Raw genomic sequence first — 21,422 nt, forward strand, 5'->3', positions numbered from 1 at the left:
ATTGACAAAGAGCCTTCTAACTTGCCTTAAGCTATTTTCTTTAGATAGATCAAAATCCAGGTATTTACCCCCAAACACAATTATTCTATCCATGAATCTGGAGGGTGTTTATTCTTCAGTTTGCTTAATTTTTTCAAAATTCCATCCACTTATCTGTACTGTCTGCACATTCTCTCATTGACGTTAGGATGGCCTCTCTACAACAGTATAGTTGTAGATAATCCTCAGGGTTGTTATAGTTCCATTCAAGATCCTGAGATGGCCAATGTGCTGCATTACATCCCCGGGTTTTTTTTTTTTTTACATGAGTAATTATTTTATTTTTCTCAGGTTTATTTAAAAACGCCTGTAGCAAGTTTCCAACATCCTTGTAAGACAAATTATACTGAAAAAATATGTCTGTCATCTTTTTGTTACTGGAAAGGGATCTTGTTCATATGTGGGGATCTTTCACGTAAATTCATTTATTTCTTGGGGAATAAATAGTATCTTGTGTCCTAAAGTCACCACATCCCCATTCCATCCTATTTCAGGTACTTCTCTTAGAGAAAACAGGCCTGTAGTTGAATTTTGTACCTGTGGGTCAGTTCGACTAGGATGAGTTTCTCTAGGAGGAAAAGATCTCCTTTGGACTGAAATTGGGTTTTTGTGTAGGAGAAAGAACATGAGAAACTGGGATTGCAGGGAAAGGGTTTGGGGAATTAAATTCAGCCAAAATTTGCAGACCACAAGAGGAGCAGTCTGTTAGCTGAGCTATAGGGAAGGTGTTTTCCATCTCTATTTCAGGGAAGGAAATTTCCTCATTCAAAGGTTCAGAAACAGGTCTGTTTCTGGTAGAGTGGATGTTTGCCAATTGATCCTGTAAGAAACATTTTAATTCTTCTAATTGGGCTTGCATTTTATCCTCAATTTTTTTTATTTTAGCATCTCTAAACACAGTACTGAGGAGTACAAAAATGACATTATCTATTAATATAAAAAATTGGAGGTATGCTGTATTCCTCAAAGTCCCTAATTCTTCAACTGCCATATAAATGTCAAAGAAAATGAATACTACATTCTTTGACATTTATATGGCATTTGAAGAATTAGGGACTTTGAGGAACACCTCAAAGGGACATAGGGACACCTTCCCTATAGCTCAGCTAACAGACTGCTCCTCTTGTGGTCTGCAAATTTTGGCTGAATTTAATTCCCCAAACCCTTTCCCTGCAATCCCAGTTTCTCATGTTCTTTCTCCTACACAAAATACATACATATATATATACATATATATATATGTAGTAATTATTTTTCTAACAGTCTTCACAAAACACATGGGGAGCAGGACAAAGCCAAAACTTTTTACAGGTTTTTTCCACTTCTAATCTAGGCAGTTGTTCCCTAAGGGAAAGGAGATTTAGAAACAGCTCTCCCATCTAGGATCTTAGGGCCCTGTTGCTAAGATTTAAAACAGCGTGTTCTATCTAATTTAAGGAGAGAGGGAGAAAAGAAAAATAAAAGAGAAAATTAAATCCAAATTTACTTACCTGTATAGCTGATCAAAATAAGCTATTAAAAAAAAAAAGATAGTCACAGTAGAAAAATGGTTTAGGAAAGTTAAGAAGATTGAGGGTATTTCATCACAACTGATGTGGTCAGCCAAACTGTAAAGGGTGAAATTATGGCTGAGAATGAATGTATAATTAAGTTAGGTTGCCAAGGATTTTATTTATAAAAATCCTAATGAAAAAACCAAATAATAAAATACCCAAGTCATCTGCCAAATTTTATGGTGATTTAATTGATATAGTAGAGAAAATTAAGAAGGGAGAAGGAAAGTGAGAAGGATTTCTTCCCCACCCCCCCACCCCAGCCTGGCTGGTACAGGGCGGGAAGATTAGAAGGTCTTGAAAATAAGGGTTTGGAGTGTGAAGGAGGAAGGAATCAATATGAACTCCAAAAGGGGCTCAGCTGAGATGCCTGAACCTGAATCAGGTCAAAGACAAAACTCACCGCCAAAACCCAGACAATAACTGCTACTAATCCCAAGATGTCGGAATGCCTAGCACACTGCCAGTCAGTCACCTCTCCAGGGAAAGAGGAAGAGGCAGGAAGTGATGTGACTTATATGGACGTTTTTACATCACTTTTCTGCGTCTCATCTGTATCAATGAGGATGTAGCTTGACTTAGGACAGCCCAGAGGTCTGTCCTTTTTTTGCACATGTCTGTTGAAGGCCATCTCCTCAGATAATTAAATCTTGAGTTTGATGCAGACCTTCAAAATCTTGTTAAACTGAATAGGGTGGAGAATGTAGAGTTTCCAAGACCTGATTCTGTTATTCCAAGTATCTCCATTGTTACTGATCAGGAAATAGCTAAATCACATCTTCTAAAGAATGGTCTGATTAGGGTGGAATAGTTTTAAAATTCACATCAGCAGGCAGAGATTCTACATATTAGTACTTCATAAATATTTGTTTAATTTAATTAGTAAATAAATATTTTAATTTAAAGACTTAAGTGTCATTAGCATCTATTCCCTCCTCTAGGAGGCAGGCAAATCAATACGATCATAACAAGTATATGATCAAATGATTTTCTCTAAGGCCAAATTATATTTAGTTTATATCTTTTAGCTGAGAATCCTAACATACTCATTAAAAATTGGATGAGATGCTAGCAATGTGTGGTACATGATTTAATATGGCCTCTATTACTTAGTTTAAAAAAAATACTTTCATGAAGATGCTGAAACATCAACATTGGTCTCCAGTTGACCCAAAATTCATTTTGACTTGGAAATCAAGCCACATTAGGTTAGGAGGCAGGGTCACACAATGTAAAGAACACTGGACTAGGACTCTGAAGAAGTAAGTTCTAAACTCTATCTTGCCACAAAGTGGCTGTCACAATAAAAAAAAAAAATCCTGCCCTTCCTCAGACTTCAGTCTCCTCTTTTGTCACTTACCATTTGTAGAATCCTATGAGAATATAGGATTCCTGGGAACTTGAAATCATGGACTTGGATCTGAATGTGGCCTTAGAGGCCATATGTTCTAAATGGTGAGGCTCAGAGAAAATCAAGAGTAGCCTCAAGCTATTTAGTGACTGAGCAGGGATTTCTACCACACTTAAACTAAAGTCCTCTAGGGTCCAGGCTGAGTTTAAATCATTTAGCCATCCTGTTTATGTTTTTTTGGGTACCAATTATCCTCTTTTACATAATGTAGTTTCTTTCCTCATTTCATTCCAGACACATTAGCTTTGTAGACAGTAGCAAATGATTAATTATTGTATGTAGTTGAGCTTATTAATAATCATTTGAATGTTTGCTCTGACACTTCTGTTTTAATTATCTGATTATTTGGAGATTATCCATAAAAGAAGAGAGATGATGTCATCAGAATTAACCTTAGATTCTCATAGATTATCCATAGATTCCATTCACTGGGATTTCTAAGCCCCCAGGTGGATTTCCTTGAACTGGTCCAATAATCCTGATTAGTTTTAGTTTTACTTTAGCTTTTTTTTTTCATTTGTTTTAACCATCACTTATAACACTTCCCATCCTATAAAAGTGATGTCTGGCTCTTCCTCCTCCTCCTCCTCCCCTGGTAGCAGCAGGGAGCCGCGGGCCTGGGCCTGGCCATGCCTCCGCCCCCTGGGCCAGGCTGCGCAGGCTCCGATGCAGCTGCAGGCCCGGAGTGCCGGGGCGGCCCCAAGCGGTCCTGGGAGGCCGCCAAGCTAGAGCAGCAGCAGTGCCAGGAGCAGAAACGGAGGCGGCGGGATGCGCAACAGCGGAAGCAGTTGCAGCACCTTGAGTCCTTTTATGAAAAACCTCCTCCTGGACTTATTAAGGAAGATGAGACTAAGCCAGAAGACTATATCCCAGATGTACCAGGCAATGAACATGCCAGAGAATTTCTGGCTCATGCTCCAACTAAAGGACTCTGGATGCCCCTGGGGAAAGAAGTCAAGGTTATGCAATGCTGGAGCTGTAAACAGTATGGACACAGAACAGGTGACAAAGAATGCCCATTCTTTATCATAATCAGAAATTAGAACAATTCAGAGTAGCACACGAAGATCCCATGTATGACATCATAAGAGAGAATAAGCGGCATGAAAAGGATGTGAGGATACAACAGTTAAAGAAGCTACTAGAAGATTCTACCTCAGATGAAGATGGCATTAGTTCTAGCTCCTCAGAATGTAAGGTGAAGCATAAGAGAAAGAAGAAGAAAGAGAAACATAAGAAAAGGAAAAAGGAGAAGAAAAAGAGAAAGAAAAAGGGGAAAAAAGCACATATCTAAATCAAATGAGAATTCAGACTCTGACTAAAAAATCATTTCCTTTGAATCCACCTTGTCACTCCAGAATCATAGCTGAATGTCAGAGGTAAAGAAGAAGTAGCCACAAAAGGGCCTCAGTTGAAAGAGAAAAAAGAACCAAAAAAACTTGCATAGTTAGCATCCCCCCATGGCATTTTGCCCTCACTGCCAACAGTGATGAATTCACCGTGATGTTGAGTTTCTTATATGCAACACTGCTGGATTCTCATCCTCCTCCTCCCTGTGTACTGTAGTTTGTGATTAGTTTTGAAAAAAAAAATCAAGCATAAGATATGAAAATATTCTAGGTGTTTCCAAGAGATTCCTCTAGAAGATCAGAGGGTTAATGGAGTAGTAGGATGACTTGAGAAGTTGAGTTCTTCAGCAGTTACAAGTGCATTCTATTGAGTGATGAATAATAAAACTCCATTATATCTGACTTAAAAGTGAATTTAAAAAAAGTGATGTCTGTCTCTCTGCATGCCAAAGGGAATTGAGCTCTGGATTCAAGATAGGAATATAGGAGGCTGAAATCCCACCTCATGAACTGACTATTATGTAACTTTATGCTTAACTCTTCATTTCTCTGAACCTCAGTTTCCTCTTCTATGAAACAAGGAGAATAATAGCACCTACCTCCTATGTTGGTTGAGAGAATAACATATACAATGTAATTTGCAAGCTTTCAAGTGCTAAATAAACATGAGTCAGTAGTAATAATGGTATAATTACCCCATTTCTACAGTGAGAAAAAATATAACAATACCAATTTAATGTTGTAGAGCTGGAAAAAGGAAACTCAGGAAAAAAGTGTGCAAGAAAACTAAAGAATTACATTATCAAGGGAGAAAAAAGTCAGCCCCAATGTTCATTCCCAGGAAATTAAGTCAGAATGTTATTTTCTCCTTTAAAGCCATTACTGGTAAAGTTCACGGTATAATAACTAGAGGAAAGCTTGATCAGACTATTTACAAATGAAGATACTTGCTTGTTGAGAGACTGAATAGCCTAAAGACACTTTGGAAAGTAGGAAAGCCATTTTGGAATCCTTTTAGAGTAGACATTTTCAAAATAAACCAGATATCAAGTTCTTATTAATCCCTAAGTATTATATTCCTCCAGGGTCTGTCCTTGACCTTCTTTTCTCCTCTCTCCATACCCTCTTTCTTAATAGGCTCATATACTCCCAAATCTCTGTGCAGATAACTTCTTAATCTTATATATCTAATCCTGACCTGTCTTCTGACTTCCAAATCTGAGCAGGCATCCTATAGAATCTCACCACTGTGAGATTTTAAATGGTTGAGGTCTTAAACTGTAGTGATTAAAATAGTGGAAGATATAAATTGTGATAGATACAAGAGAGGGTGAGTAAATTTGACCGCAGAAATACGTTTCACTACAGTGTCTTGGGTTTTTAAAATCAAATATAAGGTGGTTGCCAGGGAAATATTCCCAATTATTCAAATACCCAAGTCAATTGGGTTTTATAGAGATTTTAATTAACAATACAATGAGTAAGCAAGAGAGAGAGAGAGAGAGAGAGAGAGAGAGAGAGAGAGAGAGAGAGAGAGAGAGAGAGAGAGAGAGAGAGTAAGAAAGGAATAAGTATGAAGAGCCTCAAGCCAATATGGCCTAGACCTGAGTCTTAAAAGAGAAATCAGGGGGCAGCTGGGTAGCTCAGTGGATTGAGAGCCAGTCCTAGAGATGGAAGGTCCTAGGTTCAAATCTGGCCTCAGACACTTCCCAGCTGTGTGACCCTGGGCAAGTCACTTGACCCCCATTGCCTAGCCCTTACCACTCTTCTGCCTTGAAGCCAATACACAGTATTGACTCCAAGAAGGAAGGTAAGGGTTTAAAAAAAAAAGAAAAGAAAAGAGAAATCAGTCAGTTTTTTAACACTCACCTCAAGGTCTGACTAAACAAGGATACTAGTGACACCAGGCCAGCGTCCTTCCTCAGAGTCTTCCAGCCAGAGATTGTTTCAAAGGGCCTCTCTCAAGAGCCTCCAGAGCTCCTACCGCAGAGGGACAGAGCCCCTCAGAGGAGCTCCTCAAGGAGCTCTCCTTCAGAATGAGATTTCCTCCAAGAGCACTTCTCCTCAAAGAGATCTATCTCCAAGGAAAGAGCCCTCAAGCATCAGTCCTCAAGGAAATGAGTCTCTCAGAATGAGATCCTCCAGAATGAGAATCAGAAATCGAGATTTTTGAATGAGATCCAAGCTCTTATTTTTAAGGGCAAAATTTCCTCTGTCACCTCCCCTAAGTCCTTACATCTACCAATCACTGTAGATGTTTCTAAAGGACCACCCATTTTGAATTCACAGCTGAGTAGTTTTATTCTCTTTAGTAAGTCAGGAAAAAATGATGCGGTGTAGACAAATTTCATTAAGAAAAAACCTCTGAATAAGTTATCACCCTTTTAGATTTAAGTAGTTTACAAGTTCCCCCACCTTTATAGGTACTTAGTATCCCATTGTATCAATTCTAAAACAGTCATGACTCAAAGAACTTCCTGTCCCTTCCATAAGCATGGATCAAAGTACTTTCATTGTTTAGCAAGCAGTTTTCTGTCCTAAAGCAGTCTTAAGTAGGGTGGAGCAGGGACACTCCCATAGCTAGGAGCCCCCACACTCAAGTAGAGTTCTCACCATCTGCTAGGGAATTTTTTTAAGTAGAAGATTCCCCAATGGGGGAAACCCTTAACATTCATAAGTCTGAGAAATTTTGAGGTTTACACCACATACATACCCCATTGTCACCTCAAATTCAACCTTTCCAATACAAAGTATATAATCTTTACCCATAAACTTGTGGTGGTCTCTATTCTAATAATGAATGTTCTGAAGTAGTCACATGTATTCAAATATGTACTATTCAAAGTTATAATTATATAAAATACGATAATTGGTTCCAGCCCAGTGAAGATATGCAGTGTGAATTTAAATAATGCCACCATATCTTGGGATTCATTATTTGCACAAATTGGGACCTAGCTGTAATTGCTATTTAACTAGTCTTCCATGTTCAAAACCTTGATATTATCCTTGATTCCTTCTTCTTCATCTATCATAACCAATCTGTCATCTTCTTTTATTGATTTTACCTTGCTTTTATATCTCACATCCATCCATCACTTCATCTCTATTTCCACTGCTAGCACACTAGTCAGATCCTCATTATCACTTCTAGGACTATTATAACCTCCTAACAATCTTCTGCCTTCACTCTCCTTCAAATCTATTCTTTTATATATATATATATATATATATATATACACCCCTGTATTTTGCTCAAAAAATTTTAGTGCTCTTTATTGCCTACTGAACAAAACTAAATTTTTTGCCTAATCTTCAGGGATTTCTATAATCTGGAGCTATTCAACTTTTCAGTATATCTTGTATTATCTTTAATGTACTATTTTCTCCAAACTGTACTCCTAGACATGCCCTTGGCTTTCTAGCCTCAATCCCTTTACTTATGCTAATCCTTGATTTTGGAATGCCTTACTAGGAAGACTCTTTAATTCTTAATTCTTACTTCATTGTTAAAAGTCCAGCTCCAAAAGCTAGCTTTTCCATGAAGACTTTGCTATTTCCTCTTAATTGGTGAAAATCTCCCTTTCCCAAACTAAATAATAATTTGTTCAAATCTCAAGTGCATTTATCATATAATGTTTTGTCCCTCTTTTTTAATATTTCCCATACTAAACTGTAATCTCCATAAGAGCAAGGTAATGCTTCATTTAAATTTTATAACTTCCCATGCCTCCCACAGTTTTTTAACACAGTATTACTTAGGATATGTGTGTTTAATGAATCCATGAAAGAATAAATGAATGAACTAATTCCTACTCTTGAGGATCTTTAGATTGTAACAGTGTGTAGGTGTGTACAAATATACTACAAATATAATATAATAATAATATAGTATGATTAATATAGAGAATCAATACAAAGTAGTTCAATACAAGGCATTTTGAGAGGATACTAGCAGCTGGAAGGATCTAGAGAGGCTTCATTTAGGATGTGGGGCTATGTCTTAAAGATATTTCATGTTGTATATGAAGAGAAAAGGCCCATTTGTCTGGATTATATTGTGTAGGAAGGGGAGCAATGTCCAGTAAGATTAGAAAATTCTTTGGGAGCCAAGTTGTAAATGTCACTAAAAACTAAACAGAAGAATTTATATTTTAGATGAGAAGCAATAGGGAGTCATTAGCATTTATTGAGTAGAAGTGGGAAGAGAATTGTGAGTCCAATTAGAAGGTTTATTTGACTTGTCATCAAATATGAATTTGAAAGAGAAAGGACTAATTTAGTTTATGCTGCCACTTCACTAGCTAACCACCTTGAAGGTAGGATGAATAAACATGAAATTAGTTTTCCAGTTGCCCTTGTACTTCAGTGAGCAATTTAGCCTGATCCTGAGGGATTGGGAATTCACTGTTAGATAGCAGTGTGATATGACTGCCCCCAAAATAATGCCATTATAGCCAAACTTGCATTTAGGCCCAAGAACATGATGACTCTGCTGTATTCAATTCTGGTCATACCACATCTGGGGTGTTTTGTGTTGGTCTTTAGGGAAGTCACAGTTTAGGGAAACATGAACAAGCTGAAGAGAAAGAGAGGAAAACAATGCAGGAGAAGCTTAGGAAGATCATACCACATGAAGATCAAGTAAAGGAACTAGGAATGTGTTTAACCTATGAGTGGGTGGTGGATATGGCCAATGTTTTGAAGTAGTTTAAAGGCTTTTATGGAGAAGAGGATTAAATTAGGTCTTCTTGGCCCCACAGGCAGAATTCAGTGAATTAAGTGGAAGTTGAACAAAATATAAAATAGTTTTAATCATTATTATAGGGAAAACTTCCTAACAATTAGGGTTCTATCTAAAAGTGAAATAGGCTGCCTTAGGAGGTAATGTGTTCCTCTTCAGTAGAGATCTATAAGGAAAGGTTTAATGATCATTTTCTGGATGTGCTATAGAGGAAATTCTCGATCAAATATAGGTTGGGCTAATGGCCACTGATGTCCCTTTCAGCTCTGAGATTCTGTTCTTCAAGGAAGCCTCAGTTGCCATGCAGGAGATGCATTTTCACTTGGGAAACAATGAAGTATTTTGACAAAACCCTGTCTTTTGTGTTTGTCTCTAGAATCCTGAGTATCCCACCAACAGCACTCCCTGTGATTTTAATTTCTCCCTTCTGAATACACATGGACAATCAGACCCCCACAGTGATGCAGACAAAGAAAGGATACTTTTAACTATTCATGATGTAATGGTAAGATTTCTTTTTAGCATTATACCAATGTGGACCAAGAAAGAACCATAGAATTTATTTTGATTGTTCAAACAATTGGACTATAATTCGAATCATTAGTTGAGGTGCTTTACTGGCCACAGGTGAAATGTACAAAACAAATAATAAGACCAGTATGTTATGACATCAAAAAAATCCTCTGGTAAGTACATCAAGAGACTTAAAGTGGCATCTGAGAGATTTATCTTATTCTATTAAAAATTATGTTCTTTGGAATTAATAGTCACAAGCAAGAAACTTTTCTGAATGTCTTTCTTCCATAAAAGTACAGTCCCTGCTGAGAAAAGAAAATGTTGCCCTGGAATTTTTCTGTCCCGCCAAAAGATGTTTAAAATATTATTGGTGCACATCCCAGAAGAAAGATGCTCCAAGATGACAGTTTATCAAATGCATTCTATGTTGTTTTAAAAAAAAATATGATAGAGAGGTCACTCCTAAGATAGATAGTATTAATTTCCTGAATTAATCCACAAAGGAGACCTTCAGTGAAAACAATTTCCAAAAGAGAAACCCAGAGAAGGTAGAGAGCATAGGTGAGGACTGTATTCTATGCTTTCTTATTAGTAGTTACTCCAAAATGTATTCCAAATTACTGCCAATTTAACCCATTATATAACTGAACTTCATTTCTGATTCTTCTCACCAGAGATTAATTACACTAATATAAGCCTGAAACTAAAGAGGTACCCCATGTGGTACAGGCAGGAGTAGAAAGAAAAGGAAACTTTTATTTTTCCTCTACTGAAAAACAGAGCCAAAAAGACAAAGTTTGCCTCTGACATCCTTCTGTGTCCCTTTTACCCTCTCCCCAGACTCTTGGTGATCTATTCTTATATTCCTCACACTTCCCAAGGTGGCACTGTCCCCTGGCTTTCCATCCTTTAAAGGGCTCCAGATACTAAAAGAACCTACTTTATTCCCAATAATAATTCCCATTCCCTTTGTGTATCTTGAAGGAAAGTCATCTAGTTTTAATTAAGGCCCCTTAATGATCCCAGAAGTCTCTGGTACTCAGGAAAATGGTTAGCCTAGGCGAATCTCTGAGTGGTCATGATTGGTCCTCTTCCCTCGGATTTTCCTTAAACCCATTGTTTTAGTGATCCTTTTCATGTTTTACCTTATATTTATCTTTGTGCCTGTTGTAACCTTCCAAATGGAAATATAAGCACTCTTGAGAACAAGGAGGATTTTGTTTTTAAACTCAGTGCCTAGTATGATGCCTTACAAATAGTTGGTCTTAAAATAAATGTTAATCAAATTGAACTAAATAGAATAAAAAGAGAGGAAAAAAATCAGATAATTGGGAGAAAATATTCTTGGGTATGAGAATTACCACATATCTTGCAATGGAATCCATCCATTGGCTCATTTCCTTTAAACTTTTTCTGCTTCACACAGTTTCTTCCTTTCCTATTTTTGAACCCAAAACTTTTTCTAAAGATACTGAATTGTTCTCAGGACCTTTTCCATGATAGGAGTCACAGGGGCTTCCCTGTGGGAGAATTAAGGTGTTTGTACATGGAGGAAGGGAGTTGAGAAGAGGACAGGCTTAATTTAATGTATGGAACCTTAATGAGGCTGGTATCTATAAGTCTAGGCCCATCTGGCAACCAATAACAAGATGCACAATACTAGGGCCCATGTACCTTCATCTTTGACAAGGTACAAAGAGATTTTCCATTATTAAGCATTTAATTCCTCACATTGAAAAAACCTAGTAGATGACAAGTGTGGTTATATCACTATCAAGTAAAAGTTGGGGAAGACATTGTATTCTTTTTCCACATTCCCTGTGTCAACAGCTGCTTATCTCTGGGGCCATGAATTGATGAAGTCTGGCAGCTATGCACTTCAGTGAGGTCCCAAACACAAAGAATACTTTCAATATTGCCATTGTGGTTCCACACAGATAACATGGATCAGTAGCAAAGGTATGTTCCTTGAGGGAAGTATGCCCCAAGGCCAAGAATAATTAGTTAATATGAGTCATGCTGAATAAACATTTAAGTTCCTCAACTTATGCCCCCCTCCTCCTGCCCCAGTTTTTAAATATGGTATAGGGAAGATCCAAGGTTCTAAGAATCTCTGCCAATTGAGCATGGGCCCTGGCAGGGCCCATGTGAGCAAGACCTTGAGTTATGGGCCTAACAAGGCATTATATAGCTAAGCTGTAAGGACCAGTCTCAATAGGTTGGAAGAAAACTCATTGCCAAAAGAGTGGTCACTGGGTAATTTGATTTCACTATAGCAACTGAAGAGAACTAATAAGATAGCTTTCTTAGTGGTCTTCAGACAACAAGGGTACCTGAGATCCATTCATGGAGTGTTTGGCTATTAATATACTCCTTCCTTTTTCCAGTTACAAATATGTGTGATTTTCTTCATACGCTTCAACCAGAAGTTTACTATAAGAACCTAGCTGTCTTCTATTAACCTAGACATTAGATTTTTTCCAAACTATGTAAACAAATACCGTTCATTCCTCTAATTTTATTATTTTAAGAAAATATAATTACTTTCATTTTAAAAGTATTCAAATTAATGTGTAATGAATGGGTTTGTTCTTGTCTTCTTGAATGAATTAATATTTTAAAATTTTATCCATTTTAGTTTCTAATATAGTAAATATCAACAGATATTACACACATAAACTAAAGCTCTTTAGGGCCCCTAATAATTTTTTTTAAACCCTTACCTTCCGTCTTGGAGTGAATACTGTGTATTGGCTCCAAGGCAGAAGAGTGGTAAGGGCTAGGCAATGGGGGTCAAGTGACTTGCCCAGGGTCACACAGCTAGGAAGTGTCTGAGGCCAGATTTGAACCTAGGACCTCCCATCTCTAGGCCTGGCTCTCAATCCACTGAACCACCCAGCTGCCCCTCCCCCCCAATAATTTTTAAGAGTTTAAAGGACTTCTAAGACCAAAATGTTTGAGAACTACTAGACCAAGGAGGCTTGGAGGGGTAATGAAATGCATCAGCAAAAGTAACATGGGCAGGGATTCAATTGTAGATCTGGGAAATACTGAAGCAACATTGTTTCTATGTAGTTGAGATTTAAAAAAAAAGAAATTTTGCAAACAGTTTCCATGAATTGAGAGAATAAAATGATAACTGGCTTGTACAGGTAGGTAGTCTTACTAAAGTTTCCTTTTCATCTTGGTTTGAAAAATAAGAATGATTTTTGAGTCAATAGACTAAAAATTGGAAGTAAACTGAACTGATTTCACATAGGCAGAGGTGTTTTCCTTATCATGAGAGATCTCACAGATTAACTTCTAGAATAATATAGATATAAATAAACCCTTCTAACGGCAATTAATAGAAGGAAAAGCCAAAATGTGATAGTTTAAAAAAAAAAAAAGGCCTGCAGATCTTAAACTCCTCAAAGCTAAGAACCCAGTTTTGAGGGCATACTCATATATCCATTTGGGGCAAAATATTCCCAGTTCATTGTTCCATTAGGATTTGAGAGGGATAGCATAAAAAATGAGACTAGAGGACTTTCAACTTGGGTTCAAAGTGTGTCTTACAAGCTATTTGTGGCCTAGGAGATAATAAAGTTTAAGATTTGCTATGACCTTTTAATGTATGTAAAGTGCTTTGTAAATCTTAAAAGTGATACAGAAATGCCAGCTATTAAATTCCAGCTATAATTTTATAGGTTTGGGTTTGCAAGGCTAGCATTTCAGAGGCTATTATTTTCTCCTATATACTCTATTGGCAGGTTGGGATATCTGCCATTTAGGTCTAAATACATATAACTAGTAGTAGACATCAGGTTTTCCATAACCATGGCTAACTGAATCCAAGAGAATATAACATGTTTATCATTTACATTCTTAGAGATTTTGCTTTATACATAAAATGTTAAATTAAAACAATCTCACTACCTGTCCCCCTACCCCATCTCTCTATCCAAAGAAATGTCCATTCATCCCTGTTCCTTGTTTCCTTTTTTCAAGCCAATCCATGATAAAATACGAAGGTGAGAGGAACAGGATTGGGAATTATGTTTGGATTTTTTTTTTAATGCCATCTCAGTGGATATATTATCTTTAACTAAAATTAATTTATTTTCAAGTGAGGTAGTCTGTGGATACTTGTTCTTACTTTTTTCCCCTTAAATCTATTTGGATTCTGCTAGGAACTAAGAAAAAGCTTGGAGCTTAGTGTAAATCTACAGAAAAAAGAAAAAGACCATCCCAATGAAGATTATGACTCTATTGAAGAGGACTTATTCACAGAACATTTGCCAGAGGATAAGACTCTAGACTCTTCTGGAGATGACCTTCTACTCTCTGGAAGTAACTCCATCCTGGAGGGAGCTCCCAAGCTGGAAGAGGTGGCAAAGGGATTCAATACTGAATGCTCAGACACACTCATTGTACTGGAATTTAACCCAGCTTCCACAAGTGAGCTATTTCTTACATTTGGTATGGCACGATTTTTGTTTGGTAATGCTTGATCTCTCAAAGTGACACCCCTCAATCCTACCTTTACATCAGAGTAGGCCAGTTTGGATTAAGGGTCTGCAGAAATCTAAAGGTTTAGTTAGGGCTTCTAAAGGTCAGGTTTCAGTGGGATGAAAAAACAAATGAGGGAAAGCATGAGAAAAAATGATTGTTTTTAGTTTAAAATGCACCAGAAATAAATTGGAGCTGTGGACCATTTGGTCCACTTTTTAAAAGAAAAATAAGGAGGAGGTGGCCTGTGATGAGAGAGTAAATCTGATCGATCTTAGGATGGGCCAACTGAAGGAGGAGGAGGAATCCATGCCTTTTCCATACATTTGAAGGGTGAGCCGCTACTGAGAGAGAACAATTGAATGGAGGTAGTATAAAAGAATCGTCTGGGGAAGGGGGTGGGATTCAATGGGAAGAGATGCAGCTTCTTGACATTTTAATATTTTTAACAATTAAACTGAAAAATAAGCCCTGCCATAAGAAGTGCTTGGAGCTGCATCATGAGGCATTCATGAGCCTCGGTGCCTGTGGAGTTGTGATACCTCCTGCTGCCTTCTAGCTTCAGTGCCTTTGATCAGCAGCATCATGCTGGGCTCTTTAACCTCAGTCAAGAGGAAGAGCCAACTCTCACTGAAGAGGGCAACATTCTTTAAGTCTCTGCCAATGGACCCAAGAAAGGCTAATGTGGAAGAGAATGTAGCCAAGTTATCTTGAACCATCATGCTCACACACAAATACAGTTATAGCTTGATCCTGAGAGATAAGCTCAAGACTGGTCAGAAATGACCCTTCTGGCTTAGGGCCTTCTCTGAAGAGGACTTTCAAAAGGGCATAATGATTCACATGCAGGTCCAAGAGTTGAGGTCCATAAGTCTAGGGAGTCTTGCCCTTTGGGTGAATTAAATTCAGCGAACATTTCTTTAAACACTTGCCTACTGATCACTGTGCCTGACACTTGAATAAATAGATGACATAGAGATGTCATGGACCCTATCTTCATAGAACTGACACATAGTGTGGTAGGTAGGGGAAGGGGATAGACCGAGGTTTGTGTTTCTTGTTTTCTATTTTATCTGGACAAAGTTGAGCTTAACTCTAGAGCCAACTGAAGCACTGCATTAATCCAAGCTTCTTGTCAATCTTTTGGGTCCAGCAATGGACTGCAACATCCACAAAATCTCAAATGGACAAATTCCCAAGGCCTTCTGCTGGCAGGTATTCTGCTGGTATGGCAATGGTTGGGAGAGGGCCCCAAGCTCCACAAAGAAGAGGGAGTCAAGAAGTGAAGCACATTTCAAGGAGTTCTTTGTCTTGCTATTTTCTTTTTTTGTGTTAAGCAAACACACAGTTATTGCTGTTTGGCCACCTCTTGCATCCTGACTACCATGCAGAACCAAGCATGTACCTAGTATGCCACAAAGTAGTATAAAATGGACATCAGAACAAACTGAAGTCATGACTTTTCTATCACTACAACTCAAAACCAATCAGATGGACATAGTATAATTCTAGTTATTAACTTGACATCCGAAATTCTGATCTGACTTATTAGTTTGATATCTGAACCAAATATTAGAATTCTAGTTGTGTTTGTATTCTTATTAGACAAATGTACATGGTAGTAACTCTCATTTTTATAGCCCTACAATGTTTTACAAAGAACTTTCCTCATAACAACAATATATGATATAGGTCACCCAATTATTATTCCCAATTTATAGGTGAGGAAACTGAGGCATATTTCTTCAGTGAACTGAAGTGACTTGCATATATTCATATAACTACTTGAGTTCAGAGCTGTGATCTGAATCCAGCTGTTTTTACTTTGAGACAATTTTCTTTACACTACAACTACCTCCTAGTAGATTCCATTTATAGGGCTTTGTGGTTTTTTAAATGGTACATACACACACACACACATATTTCATTTGATCCTTAGAACAACTCTAGGAGATAAGTTGTGCAAATATTGTTATCCCAGTTTTACAGACAAGGAAACTGAGGGCCAGAGTTGAAGTAACTTGCCCAAAGTCACACAGCTGGTAAGTTGCAGACCCAAGGCTCAAACTCAGATCCTCTGATTCTCTGTGTCCAGGACTTCTTTTTGTCTGGCCATTACACCATCAACAAGGGTTATGATTTCTTACAGATAAAAGGGAAAGAAATCTGTCTGCCAAGCGCAAGGAGAATGCTGAACTCTTTATTCCATCCAAGCCAGGCACAGCCCAAGGTCGAGGAGATCGCCAGCATTGTACTGCTTTACAGGACCAAGAGAAATCCTACTCTAGTAAGAGGTCTAAATAATATTCAAAGCAGGCTGAACCTGGACTCCATCCAGGTGGGGGCTGTGTACTCCTCCCCAAGGCTGAAGAAGAGCTTCTTTCTCTGCATTCCTGACTCTTCTTACCAGAGATATGATTAAATTAATAGTCACAAATCTTCTTTTCATATGTCTACTACTCATAATATTGAACTGATTGATTTTATTTTGCTTGCATAGAGGTGAAGGCTTCTATTGACTCACTGAGCAAATTTATGAAAGCAAAAAGTGTATTAGTGTTTTGACACTATTTATTAACAGGATTTTATCCCTGCCCTTCATCTGCTTACTTTTTAGATCACAAAATTTAGAAAGAAGTCAGATTTTCCTTAGCTAAAGGTGACTGCTTCACATTTGTTATGTTTGCTAGCACTATAGGATTTGCAGAGATCTTACACCAAGAATCATTCTCAGCTAAGGCATTCAGAGCTGGAGTAAGAGAGTGATGCCTTGCAGCAAATGTCAGGAACAAGTTAAGACTCAATCAGCACCAAGGGAGCCACTTTGGCTTGGAATAAAGATATGAAAGAGGCCTGTTGGGGCTTCCAAGGGATCTGAGAAAGATAGAGAGAAGGCAACAAAATCTCAGTGGCAATCAACAATATGGGAAATTAAATGTAGTTAGTAGTTAGTGTCTTCTTGATGGCACAAGAATGTCAAGGTCACTAAAACTGATGTGGTTCATGGGATCATAGGATTTAAAACTGGAGAAGACCATGGAGATTACTTTGTCTAATGCCTTCATTTTACTTATGAGGCATCTGAGGCCTAGAAAGGTATAGTAAGTCAAGTATGTTCTATTAATTATTTTTAACCCTTCCCTTCCAGCTTAGAATCAATACTTTGTTCTAAGGCAGAATAGCAGTACAGACATTAGGAGTTAAGAGATTTGCCTAGGGTCACACAGCAAGGAAGTGTCCAAGACCATATTTGAACCTAGGACCTCTCATCTTTAGGTCTGGCTCTCAATTCACTGAGCCACCTAGCTTTCTCTTGTTCTAGCAATTTTTAAAAACAGATAAATGTTAACACATGATTGTTAGTTCATGTGTAAAGTTAGAATAAAATCAAGTGAATTTTGACTATTAGATGCTTATAATAGAGACCTAAATGAAGTTTCCTTTACAAATAGGTAGGAGGCTAGATATTCCTGTATTAAAAAATGGAATTGGGTAGTGGAGCAGGAATTAAACTTCTCTTTAGACTACTACTGTTTCCACATCCATGGTGGAGTAGATATCCAGTTATTACAATAAGTTTGGTAAATATCAGTCTTTTTCCAAAATCCTTTCATATGGTAGGTTGAAGGAAAAAAAATATCTAGTACTATTGACTCTACTTTTTCTATTGACCAATTTTCAATTTCTTCTTTCTACAATACCATAACATTGAGAAAAAAAGAAGAAAATAATTTAAAAAACAAAAGCCCAATTCATTTGTCACTAAGTTAAAAAATATCACATTACCTAGTTTGCAAAACCCTTAAAAGTATGCCTTACATTAATTTCATATGCCCCAGTTGTTGTCAGCCAAACTGATATGTCAACAGCTATACTTTGGTACTGGAATATTATAGATTTATTACAATATTAGCCTCTGAAATGTAAATAATAATAAATGCTCTTACTGAATCCTGGTTGTTTCAGTAGCTCTCCAAGGTACTGGAAAATGTTCCTCCTGTTTCATGTCCCTATGATTTCAAATATGGGCGTTTGTATATTCATGAACTTTCTAAGAAATAAATTAGAAATGCTTTCTACAAGTTTCTGGTCTTCTCCAGTGCCTGGAGAGGGTGAAAGGACATTGGTCTCTTATGGAAGAAACTTTACTGTCCAAGCTGTCAAAGTACTCTGAAAATGACATATTTGAACCACTTTTCCCAGACAAGCTGCCAATCCAAGTAATAAAGTAATATTCCTTAGGTTCACTGAGAGAGCACTGCCAAGCCCTGTCGTGGGGCTGAATTTCATTAACATTTCTGTCATGCCAACCTCAGAGTACATAAACCAATGTCCTATAGCCTTTTAGACCTAATCATGCAATATCATCATAATATGTTGCCCACATGTTTGCAAGGGTCTGGTGCATATTCAAGAATAAAGAGATGAGAAGTATAGAACAGTGTATACCTTGTAGGGACTAGAGGTCAGAGGAGATTTTATTTAGTCTAGGTTCCTGACTATCTTATTATAAAGTTGTAGATCTTATTCTGTTTGCTAGTGATTTGCATTCTTGTGAACACAGGGATTTATAGATGTACCTGCTAATGCATTCATCTTCTTTTCCTCTCCCCTTTTCTGCTTCCCTTCCATCCTCGGCCATCATTTCCATAATAAAAACATAGCATGTAAGATATGGAAAGGCTGGACTGCCATCTCATTTTACAGAATAGGGCACATACCTAACCACAGAATCTGAATACTGGAAAGAAAACATAGAAATGGTCTAGTCCAACTCTCTGGTTTATAGATTTCATACATGAAAGACACAAAGAGACTAAAGAAGGGTTCTAACCAAGGTGTCACAGAGAATCCATGGCAAACTCTGGGGAAGAACCCAGATTTTCTCCTCGTCTCGTTCTTTCTTTTTAGCACCACCTTCCTTCACCCCCTTACCAATAAGGGTTAAAATGGGTATTTCTAATCATTTTTTAAATTTAGTGCAGAAAGGGCACTGTGAGATCTATTGCAGATTTCACCAGGCCTCATTTACAAAGAGGAAAAAATAGTCATTCTTTGTCCCAGTGACCAATTGATTAATAGATTCAGTGGTTAGCTAATTCCAATTGTCATACTGTTGATCTGGTATTGTAGTATCAGTCCGACAGTTTTATTTTCTGAACCCCTAAGCCCTGGAGATGGTCAAATAGCTTTTGAAAGGAAAGAAGGCTGTGGTGTTTAAAGGAGAAGGAAGGACATTGAGTGGGGTTAGAGAGAATTGGATATCTGTCCCCAGTGAGCATTCAATCAATTCTTTATTTTTATGATCATAGAAGCAGCACTTTAGAAAGTTAAGTTTTTTTGAGGACTAGAGTTTGATAAGAGTCAAACAGAAAAGAATGCAACCTAATTTTTAATTACCAAACCACACATAATCAGACATAGGATTCTTTTTAATGTCCTTGAATGTCCTAAATTAGACCTATAGACTGCCTGCTGAATAGATATATGTACGTAGCAGAGAGTGGTATCATCTTTATTGAAAAGAACATCTCCATTTAAAATATATTATCCTGACAGTCCTGGAAACCACCACTGTAGGTTCATCCTAGATTTTTTTTTTACCCTCTTGAGAATGCCAGTATTCCTCCCCCACTGAGAATACTTTGCTGCTACTGTTGTTAACCTCCACATTTTGGATCTCAGTAAAAGTCTGAGAGCAGAAAGAGAAATTCAAATCCCATAACAGGTTTTTCCCCCTTTGGTTGTTGTAATGACTTATCCAAGCAGACAGAAATCAGAGCATGCTATTTTATGAACAATTTTTATATTGGTCCATAATGGAGTCAAGTTGTATATCTAAACATATTAAAGTTGTTTTATGCTTCATACTTCAGTGCTTCACAAATCTATGACTTCATTGATTTGAATATTCCCTCTTCCAAAATAGACTGAAACCTCCCACACATAGCAGTAGTCAGTCTGGGGCCAAAAACCATTAATCACCCAGGGACCAACTTTCTACTGATGAGCAGTCCCAAACTTGGTAGGCTAATCCTGAATAGACATATGCAGTTTTAGACCTTCTCTGTACTCAAAACCATCCCACTTGTGGCAGGACCAGCTTGAGCCTTACACCACACTAGCATAGTATTTAAGAACCCAGAGTAACTTCAGGACCTCAGCGATGCAGACTAGTACTTTAGTGGAGGAATATTTATACATGTCCATAATATCAGCAGGAAAAACCATTATGTAATGGAAGGAACATCAAACTTGAAGGCAGGAGGCATGGGTCCTAGTCCTGCCTTGGCTACTTCATAGGCAATGTGTCTTGACAAAGCACCTGACCCAACTAGATCTCAGTTTCCTCATCTACAAAATGAGTGGGTTATACTAGATGGCCTTTAAGGTTCCTTTCAATTCAAAATTCAGCGATTACATGAATCAACCCGTGACAACAAATGTTAAGTTGATATGATCTAATTTCATATTTCAAATTCAGTTTCAGTAAAATAATTTCTTGATATCTGAGATGGCTATAGAAAAAATTTAGGCAAACTTAATAGTATTTATACTTCTCTCTGTCAGTGTGGTCTAAAAGAATGTCTTCTCACTTTCTATTGCCAGGACCAGGAAGCCGAAAAGAGAGACCACTGTCTGCTACACGAAAGAACACATGTAAGGATGAAGACCCAGAAGAAGATGCCTCAGCTGTTCTCAGAGCTATACAAGTTGAAAATGAAACCTTACAAAAGGAAATTCTTAGCAGAAAGCTAGATACTCTAGCTAGCCAACAGAAGGTATATTAGATAACTGAATTAGTTTCAGAAGCATTTAGAAACCACAGAAGAGAAAATAAGTTTATATTCCATTGTTCCGCACAGGTCTACTGTTTTGCAAAACAAAGCAGTAAGTTGTAATTCTCCTTATAGCACCTAAAATAGAATACAAGATAGCATCCCAACTCATGGGTTTAGGTTCTAAAGAATGCCATTTATACAGATTCTCAAATTTTTGGGGCAGTTACCTCTTTCTTGTCAAAGCTCTTGCTTTCTTCTGATTTAATAATAATAACTGGTATTTGCAAAACACTTTACAGTTTCCACATCACTTTGTGTTATTTCAGTTGATGCTTATGACAACTCTGAATATAGGCAGGGGAGGCATTATTAGTCCCATTTCATAGGTGAGGAAACTAATGTGTAGGAAATTTGCTTCAAATTATACAACTAGTACTTGGTAGAGAACTTGAACCTGATTTCTGGATTCTTAGCTGAATGTTCTTTCTGCTACAACATGCTACTTCACCTGGGGAAAAGCTTAACTATGATTTAAAC

At 37.5% G+C, this 21,422-nt stretch overlaps 1 protein-coding gene and 1 pseudogene across 13 annotated transcripts in view; both read left to right on the forward strand.

Annotated features, from left to right (window-relative positions):
• KATNIP (katanin interacting protein) overlaps nucleotides 1-21,422 on the forward strand; it is a 221,019-nt gene that overhangs the window by 97,190 nt on the left and 102,407 nt on the right. For 9 of the 13 annotated variants that reach the window (XM_056805495.1, XM_016424209.2, XM_056805496.1 and 6 more), the window contains 4 exons: nucleotides 9,473-9,601; nucleotides 13,785-14,052; nucleotides 16,253-16,390; nucleotides 20,713-20,885. In XM_056805495.1, coding sequence (XP_056661473.1) covers nucleotides 9,473-9,601; nucleotides 13,785-14,052; nucleotides 16,253-16,390; nucleotides 20,713-20,885 — 708 coding nt within the window. The remainder of the gene's footprint in view (nucleotides 1-9,472; nucleotides 9,602-13,784; nucleotides 14,053-16,252; nucleotides 16,391-20,712; nucleotides 20,886-21,422) is intronic. The other 4 variants (XM_056805498.1, XM_016424212.2, XM_056805504.1 and 1 more) reach the window with 1 other exon arrangement.
• LOC107649640 (retinitis pigmentosa 9 protein homolog) lies at nucleotides 1,805-7,500 on the forward strand (annotated as a pseudogene).

This window comes from Monodelphis domestica, chromosome 7, assembly GCF_027887165.1.
Source record: "Monodelphis domestica isolate mMonDom1 chromosome 7, mMonDom1.pri, whole genome shotgun sequence".
NCBI lineage: Eukaryota > Metazoa > Chordata > Mammalia > Didelphimorphia > Didelphidae > Monodelphis > Monodelphis domestica.